The sequence below is a fragment of the Engraulis encrasicolus genome, chromosome 21 (genome assembly GCF_034702125.1).
Source record: "Engraulis encrasicolus isolate BLACKSEA-1 chromosome 21, IST_EnEncr_1.0, whole genome shotgun sequence".
In the NCBI taxonomy this organism is placed as follows: domain Eukaryota; kingdom Metazoa; phylum Chordata; class Actinopteri; order Clupeiformes; family Engraulidae; genus Engraulis; species Engraulis encrasicolus.
In genome coordinates, this window is record NC_085877.1 from 18,911,907 (window position 1) to 18,921,123 (window position 9,217).

General features: G+C 41.7%; 1 protein-coding gene across 1 annotated transcript; it reads right to left on the reverse strand.

Moving 5' to 3' along the window:
* Window positions 1–1,255: 1,255 nt before the first annotated feature.
* On the reverse strand, window positions 1,256–3,530 carry tmem256 (transmembrane protein 256). Its single transcript, XM_063187094.1, has 4 exons — window positions 3,378–3,530; window positions 2,952–2,989; window positions 2,694–2,774; window positions 1,256–2,118 (listed from the first exon to the last, which is right to left on the reverse strand). The coding sequence occupies exons 1-4, from the start codon at window positions 3,457–3,459 to the stop codon at window positions 1,975–1,977; spliced, it is 345 nt and encodes a 114-aa protein (XP_063043164.1). The 5' UTR covers window positions 3,460–3,530; the 3' UTR covers window positions 1,256–1,974.
* Window positions 3,531–9,217: the final 5,687 nt, after the last annotated feature.

Genomic DNA, 9,217 nt, shown 5'->3' on the forward strand with positions numbered 1-9,217 from the left:
AGCGTTATCAATGCAAAGTCTTGGATGGCCTGTTACTGGGGGATTATGGGTAGGGAGGGTAGCCCTTTGGTGGGCTCAGTCAGATATGGTCAGATGCCACACACACACACACACTCTCACTCACACTCACACACACACACACACACACACTCACGCAGGGCCGCCGACCGTTTTTGTTGGGCCCAGTACAAAATCATCTGAAAGGGCCCCCAACCCAATACATACAATGTAATGAGGACCGATTTCTGGGCCCCCTATCTCCCTGGGCCCGAGACAACATACCCGTTTGTACCCCCTGTCGGCGGGCCTGCGCACGCACACACACACACACGGTATAATATTTTAGGTTAAAGGCCTTCCTGTAATCTGTTGCTACGGACAGTTTAAAGATGTCTGGTCTATTCCATTATCAACATAAGCTCAGATGTGTCTCACACACACACGTTCAGAAGTTCACAAGTATAATATTTCCGGTCAGTGGCCTTCCTCTAATCTCTTGCATTAAAGATGTGTGCTCTTTTACCAGTATCAACATTAAAAGTGTGTAGTACTAGTGTGTGACATTATCGCCCCATTGCTGTCTATGGACAATTCCACAATGATCATCATTTTGTTCACTTTATAGTAGGCTACGCTACGCAAGGGGACAAAGTAATGTATCTCAGCCAGGGCCGCCGCTAAGACGTGAGCATAGTAAGCAGAGCACTTAGGGCCTGGGTCTCAAACACCTTGCCCCCAAGATTGGGACCTCCGAAATTGAGATCAACTAAAAATTGCATTATTATTTAACGATGAGGGGCGCCTCCTGGCCAGCTACGCTTAGGGCCTCCAAAACCTTAGAACTACTTGGAGGACTTTATAAAATTTGAAGTGGCCCCTCGAATGAAAAAGGTTTCCCACCCCTGCTCTCGGGGTAGGTTTGAATCCCATCTGACCTCTCCTTACACCTCCATCCATGGCTCAAGTGTCCTTGAGCAAGGCACCAAACTCCACATTGTTCCAGGGATGGCAACGAATACCCTGAAAATAATATCTAATTTGCTTTTGATAAAAGTGTCAGCTAATTGTAATGTAATCTCATGTTCACTCACAATTACCCTGATACAGTGCAGTATAACAATGTAACACACAACATACTATTAAATGAATGAACGAGTGATCAAATCCTACATGCCCTGAACATACTGAGGATATACCGGTACTACGACCATTATGACTTTAAATAAATATGGTTTTGTATACTTTGTAACATGTTTATGTAAAAAAAAATCTCCATTGTTTGACATTTTTATTCCTTTTATTTATTTTGTTGAGGCGATTTGGAGTCAACTGTTGCCATCTTAAATATGCTGTTAAAAAATAAAGAAAATAAAGTGACTTGACTTGACGGCATGGGTAAGCACAATAGACTGGGTAGGTGCAGTAGACAAAAAATAGAACTTGGACCTAATAGAGTGCAACAAGTGACCATTTTGTGGACAGAGTAAAAAAAGACCACACACACTCCACATTCTCCTAACTCTCCGGTGACCAGTGTCCAAATGTCCTGTCGGTCCTTAGTGACAACTTCAGGTCGAAACGCATGTTGTGTAACCTGGGCACAGTGCATTAAACATTTCAGTACAGATAATAAGCAAGAGGGTGCAGCTTTTTCTACTCTACCTGATGACTTTTATTGGACGAGCACCCAAAGACAGCAACAACTCCTAACTTTGTGGGAAGTTCAGTTCTTACAAATGTTAGCACTTGCAAGACCAAAAGGAAATAAAAAAAAATTGGGACAAAATGGTCCTCAGTCTTGAAAGAGTTTGAGACGCACTGATCTAAAAACATCTTATTGAGAACCTACTGTAAATAAGAAAGGTTATATTATTTTTTTAAAGGCCAGTGCTTAAGTCCAGTGGGCCCTTCCAAAAGAGACCTGTGCTCTTTATTGAAGCCCTGGGATGGAAGGTCAACGTTAAAGTTCACAGTTCAAAGGGCCATCGCGGCCCAACCGACGATAAGAAGCATGCCGCCGATGGGTGCCACCCTGCGAAGGCCGGGGTCGCCCGTGATAGCCTGGTGGTACAGGGATCCACAGAAGCACCCCATGCCCGCCATGAGTAGACCTCCAGCCTAGAGGGAGACAGAGAAATATGGCTCATTGTGTTACATCTCATTGGTACTTCAGCAGCACCCATTATATTACATTACATTGCACTTAGCTGAAGCTTTCATTTATTCAAAGCGACTTAGTTATTATTTTCCAGGGTATTGGTTACAGTCCTTGGAGCAATGTGGGGTTAAGTGGCTTGCCCAAGGGCACTTCAGCCATGGATGGAGATGTAGGGAGAGGTCAGGAGGGATTCGAATCTGCAACCCCTAGATTGAAAGACCAACTCTCTAACCACTAGGCCACGGCCACTCAGTAGTTACTTTCCAGTTTCAGTCAGGCCTGGACTGGTTATCTGACACACAAGGCATTGCCCAGTGGGTCGACAGTCCTCAATGGCCGACATTTTTCCCTGTTCCCAGTTTCCCAGTTCTCCCCTTCCATGTGCATATTGTGCAACTTCCATGGGTCCTTGTGCACATGTCATCAGTAGTGCTGGCGCACATGAAGCATGTCGGTTTAATTCAAAAGGGAAAAATCAGAAAATCACTTTACACTGATACAGTGATAACCCCTACAAACATACAGCAGCACTTACCAGGGCTGGTTTCCGGCAGTGAGCAGCGCCGACCAAGGCAAGACTGTGATACATGTGGTACTTGTTGGAAGTTTCATACAGCTGTGGACAAGAGCACAAAAAGGAAAGAGGTTTGGGCCATCACAAATGTGCACTTTTAAAATGAGGCTACATTACACTGTAAATGTTGTGCAAAAAAGTAAATGGCCAAAATGGCCTGTGGTAAGCTTTTTGTTTGGTAATTGATAGCACATTTACAAGTAGTGATGCATAGCTTACCTCTTTCAGGTAGTCGTCTCTGTCACTTCGTCTGAAGCCTGCATAACAAAGACATGAAGGAGGTAAGTGGCTAGCAGACAGACTTGACACCAGCCCTGTCGGTCAATTATGTCACTGCTCTTACTGTTATGACACTGCGCCCCGTGGAGTCGTGGGGCTGTCATTTTCACATGTGCACAATACAAGTCACCAGGACAGTTTCGGTTTCATCTTGGTTACTCTGCAAGTACTTGTCTTTGAACGGCTTTCACGTTATTGTAAATACGAGTATGACACTGCTGCTGCTACTTAGTTGCACTGTCTTCACATGCAGGACGTCAACAATGCAAGACACCCGTCGCAGCAAAAGCTAACTCGCCATTCAAACAAGTATCAGATAAGCTAGCGCTCCAGCAGCAACATATAATAACAACATACAACACCTACCATGAGCTCCGTACGCCCCAGCAGCTACACCAAGCGCTCCAGAGAGACCTCCTAGTCCTAAAACGACCCGAGACGCGGTCATTATTGTACACAAGTTCAACAGCAAATTCAGCTAAGGGTACAGGAAACTGTGGTCACTGTGTAGCCAATCACAGACCAGTGCATCCGTTTACAAGGACGCGCGCGGAGCCAAAATGGCCGCACCGCAGGAGGGGTTTCCACCAAGAGCGCATTATGAAAGTGGCAGTGTGTAACAGGGATAGTGGTAACTCATCCTGCCACTGCCTTCACCTACTTATGTTTTGTTATTATTACACACTGTGTGGAAATGTGTGGAAATACATGAAATAGATAGTCCATTCCATGTTTTTAAATATGTCCCTGTCGGTAAGATATGCTTCGCTTTAAAGTTCCATGTACTTCTACAGCATGAGAGAAAGCCATAGCCTAGGGCCTAAGCTATATAATTCAACTTTGTGGAAAGAGCAAGACATGGACCATGTCAGATTTAGTCGGCCACCTACCACATAGGCCTTATTGATAATCGACAGCAACGTTTAGGATTTTTGTCGAGCAATTTATTGAGACTTCTGTCAAATTTGAGAAATCAGTAAAAAAAATCATCACCTTCCCACAAATTATGTAGCCTAAATAAATGATTATGATGACGATCATGATGATGATGATTATTACTATTATTATTATTATTATTGTTATTATTATTATTAAGAAGAGGAAGGAGAAGAGGAAGGCGTCTTACGCTTTACACCTGTCTTGTTTACTCCATTGGGAGGCGCTGTTTCCCTACGTCGTCCTCCTCACCAGTAGGCCTGTGCCACTCATATTTGGACGAAGGTGCTCCTGATGCATGTCTGTTACAAAAATTATTAGGCCCCATTAAATCCGTCAATTTATTTTAAAAAATCACATTTTTCAAAAAATCCTGTCCTTGGGTGAAACGAGCCAGGTTTCGATCCACGTTTTTTTTTTCCTGTAATTAACACATTTTTAATTACAGTGTAATTAAAAACATGGCCCTGGGCTTGCCAAACACTTCTCCCAGATAGCAATTAGGCTACCTCTGGGCTGAATCCGCGCGGATGGAAAGCCGTTAGATCCATCTGTTGCTCACCCCCGCGGTGTTGTGACGGGGCCAGATTCTGAGTCTGACAGACAGACAGAGGTTTTCAGTGGCGGAAACACGACAGCTGCGAGCAGCGCAATACATACATTTTCACTTGCTGGCAGTGTTGCCATATTGGGCTGTTTACCGCCCAATTGGGCTGCTTGGGATGGCTGTGTGCAGGTAAAAATGGCATTTAGCAGAAAAACCCGCCCAATTTTTGCCATAGAAATCAATAGAATTGGGCGGGATTTTGTGCTTCTAGGCGGGTTTTCAGCATTTTTTGGGCTGGAAATCATCAGCCTCACCTGGCAACCCTGCTTGCTGGGCTGGCCTCAGATTTGTCTCCCCACCGCTCGTACAGAACACGACACGAAGGATGTTTTGTAAGACAGGTACATGTTGTTATGGTGGCCTATAAGCCGTGATGTACAGTTGGAATCTATACAGTACAGTGCATGGCTACTGTTTGACAAGGGAAAGCTGTATGGGAAATTCAACAACCAGGCGGCACACCTACTGTACTGTACACCTACTGTAACGGGGCCACATTATAGCCTACATACAGGGGCTCCAAAAACACGTTTTGGTAGCCAGTGGCGTGCACAGACATTTTGGGGGGGCAGGTGCTCAAGGTCAGGCGGGGACCATGTGGAACTTCCAGCAGCCTCTTAGACTTAAGGCCTACGGATCAAAGTGGGTGGAGAACCCAATTTTAATCAAACACAAATTACTTTTTCTCTGTGTCTGCAATTTGTGACCTTGGCATGCATACTCCTCACTGCTTCCTACTGTACCTCCACCTGCCCACCGGATGCCCCTGTGTTTATTTATAAAAGTAGCATGTTAACAGAGTAGGGACCACGGTGACCATATGCCGCTGCTCTAAATTACCTGCTGTTCCATCAGGTGTGAGAAATCTGTCATGTACTGTATGCCAGCTACTCTATAGAACAGCTCGGGATTGAACTTGGTAACACTTCCAAATAAGGGGCCATAATTAACAGTATAGTAGCTACAACCTAATACTTAAGTAAGGGTTAATAATCATTATTTAATGCCACATTAGACACATATTAATTGTTATTAATGCATATGTTGAACATTAGTAAGCAGTTACTTAACTATTAGATAACTATTACCTTGTGTTACAAGTTAATAGCATATTACTATTTAACTAATAGATAAGTAAGGGCACAGTTAATAGTTAAGTAGCTATCAGGTCATACTTAACTAAGGACCAAAATTAACACTTACTTAATACAAAAGCAACGCATAACTAATGGTTAATTAATACATAAATATTGGGTTTTGGGACCCTTATATTAGAGTTGGCTGAGGATAAGTAATGGTTAATTAATAGATAGATATTGATATTTGGGACCCTTATATTAGAGTTGGCTGCGGATAACTAATGGTTAATTAATCGATAGATATTGGTGTTTGGGACCCTTATAATAGAGTTGGCTGAGCATACCTAATAGTCAAGTAATTAATCTACTGTGACATCTAGTTTTCACTCGTTCAAATCACTGTAATAGTGGCAACAGGAGCCATTATATAGCAAGGATTGGACGTACACTTCTCAATGATGGTGGGATGATGTGATGTAATTTTTTCATGTACCACTTATTAGTTTTAACGGTAAAAACCCTACAATAAATGCAGAACATTATGAAGAGTAATAGTTTTGAAGCGAAACTAAACCATTCCTTTGTGATAATTAGGTTAATGTTTGAGAATATTAGCTCCAAGAAGAGCAGTGCATGATGGGTACGCAATCTATAGACAACAATAATTCGGTATTATTTAATCATTAGATATGCCTTACTATTGTATTAAGTAAGTGTTAATTAAGGTCCTTAGTTAAGTATGACCTAATAGCTACTTAACTATTAACTGTACCGTTACTTATCTATTAGTTAAATAATTATATGCTATTAACTTGAGACACATGGTAAGGGGCCATATATATAATTATAATTAACATAATTAACAGCAAATTTGCTATAACCTAATACTTTAGTAACAGTTAATAATCATTACTTAATGCCACATTAGACACATATAAACTGTTTTTAATTCACATGTTAAACATTAGTAAGCAGTTACTTAACTATTAGATAACTATTACCTTGTGTTACAAGTTACTTAATACAAAAGTAAGGCATATCTAATGATTAAATAATACCGAATTATTGTTGTCTATAGATTGCGTACCCATCATGCACTGCTCTTCTTGGAGCTAATATTCTCAAACATTAACCTAATTATCACAAAGGAATGGTTTAGTTTTGCTTCAAAACTATTACTCTTCATAATGTTTTGCATTTATTGTAGGGTTTTTACCATTAAATTTAATAAGTGATACATGAAAAAATTACATCTCATCATCCCACCATCATTGAGAAGTGTATGTCCAATCCTTGCTATATAATGGCTCCTGTTGCCACTATTACAGTGATTTGAACGAGTGAAAAGTAGATGTCACAGTAGATTATGAGACTTAACTATTAGGTATGCTCAGCCAACTCTATTATAAGGGTCCCAAACACCAATATCTATCGATTAATTAACCATTAGTTATCCACAGCCAACTCTAATATAAGGGTCCCAAACACCAATATCTATCTATTAATTAACCATTAGTTATCCTCAGCCAACTCTAATATAAGGGTCCCAAAACCCAATATTTATGTATTATATAACCATTAGTTATGCGTTGCTTTTGTATTAAGTAAGTGTTACTTTTGGTCCTTAGTTAAGTATGACCTGATAGCTACTTAACTATTAACTGTGCCCTTACTTATCTATTAGTTAAATAATAATATGCTATTAACTTGTAACACAAGGTAATAGTTATCTAATAGTTAAGTAACTGCTTACTAATGCATTAATAACAATTAATATGTGTCTAATGTGGCATTAAGTAATGATTATTAACCCTTACTTAAGTATTAGGTTGTAGCTACTTTACTGTTAATTATGGCCCCTTATTTGGAAGTGTTACCTGAACTTTAGTAAACCTTCCAATTGACATTGACAATTGGACTGGGGGCCAAAAAAGGGCCCTGGGCTTTTCTGCTCCAAATAGGCCTTCCGATTTAGCAGGTATGTCTGGCGTCTGTAAACCAGATGAACATTCTTCATTTTTCCAGATTGCCCCCCAGGTAACATCTGAAATATGCCACACTATACACACAGTACTGACCAAGGCAATGACATTTTATTGTTCACTTGATACTGACTTCAGAGTCAGAGTTTCTGTGACCTAAGGCTTCAAGACTTTACTACTGTCCTACAATGGCAAAGTGCAGCATCTAATACGTATTTCGTCAAAATTGAAAACGTACTGAAAATGGTCTTCATAATATCTCCTTTGTCTTGTGACAAAGCCGCGATGTGACAAATGTGACCCATTTTAGAGATATTGCTAAGTCAATTTTGCAGAAACTACAATATCCAACCTAATACCAAGGCTTTGAAGATATTATTTTACTCACTGTCAATGCTGGTGTACTTTAGTTACTGGACTTTGCCTTTGTAGGGCAGAATAAGTCTGGGCTCCATTTTCAGGAAGTAAGGCATCAGTCACACCTGTGTGCCAGGCCGGCCACGGTGGCATATTTCAGTGTGTCAATGTTCTGCCTCCTCTCCTCTCCCCCTCTCATCTCACCGTGATGGATGTCTCTGGCACCACTGTTGGCGCATGGCGGGGCTCCCAAAAAGCTGCACTGCCATCGGCCAATCAGATGCTGCTGAGCTCATGAATATGAATGAGGCCCTCTTCTTACCGCCGTGCACAAAACGTAGCCTTGATGGCTTTTTTAACCTGCTTTATGACAGCCTGATACAAAACAATCAGGGCTGCATTTATTAATGAATAGGTGTGTGTGTGTGTGTGTGTGTGTGTGTGTGTGTGCACGCGCGCGTGCGTGCGTGCGTGTGTGTGTGTGTGAGAACAATCAGGGGTGCATTAATGAATAGGTGTGTGCGTGTGCGTGTGCGTGCATGTGCGCGCTTGCATGATTATTAGGGAAATGCTAATAACATGACAGTTTTATTAACCACAGGTTACATCACAAATACGTAAATACACAAGAAGTTAGCCAAATCAGCAAAACACTCACACACACACACACACACACACACACACACACACACACACACACACACACACACACACACACACACACACACACACACACACACCATCATTATGTAGAGGTGGATTAATGGGTGAGTAGCAGGTCCAAACCCAGGGGACCTACAGCTACCAAGGCGGCAGGATAATCTAAAACAGAGACAGTAAAATCAACCCACTCTACAGGGGAGTATTGTATTACCTCTGTAATGTCACCTTGTATTATTTGTTATTTAAATAATTATGAGCTTGGCGCACACTCTACTTCCGAAATTGGGCAATTGGGAAGAAATGGGAAAATGGAAACTTGGCCAGCATGATGGCAGTAAGGAGGATGCTACATGCTAGCTAGGCCGTGCCCTCCTAGTGACGAGACAGCTTCAGTGTTGCTACCAATCAGGTCAAGAGCAATGCAAGTACTTTCTGAATTCCCGGAAAATCGGGAACTCCTCCCAACAATTATTAGCAAACCAACGGAGGGTGTTTGGGAAATGCCGTTTGGGAAATGTTCGTTGTTATGCTCTTGGTCAGACCAAGTCTCGAAGAGATTTGGCTAGCTATAATAATCTATAA

Excerpts from the sequence above, each read along its gene's own strand:
- tmem256 (XM_063187094.1), bottom strand. The coding sequence starts at position 3,459 with ATGACCGCGTCTCGGGTCGTTTTAGGACTAGGAGGTCTCTCTGGAGCG. Across the intron at positions 2,775-2,951 it reads GAGACGACTACCTGAAAGAG|CTGTATGAAACTTCCAACAA; the intron begins GTAAGCTATGCA and ends TCTTGTCCACAG. Across the intron at positions 2,119-2,693 it reads ACTGCCGGAAACCAGCCCTG|GCTGGAGGTCTACTCATGGC; the intron begins GTAAGTGCTGCT and ends GTCTCCCTCTAG.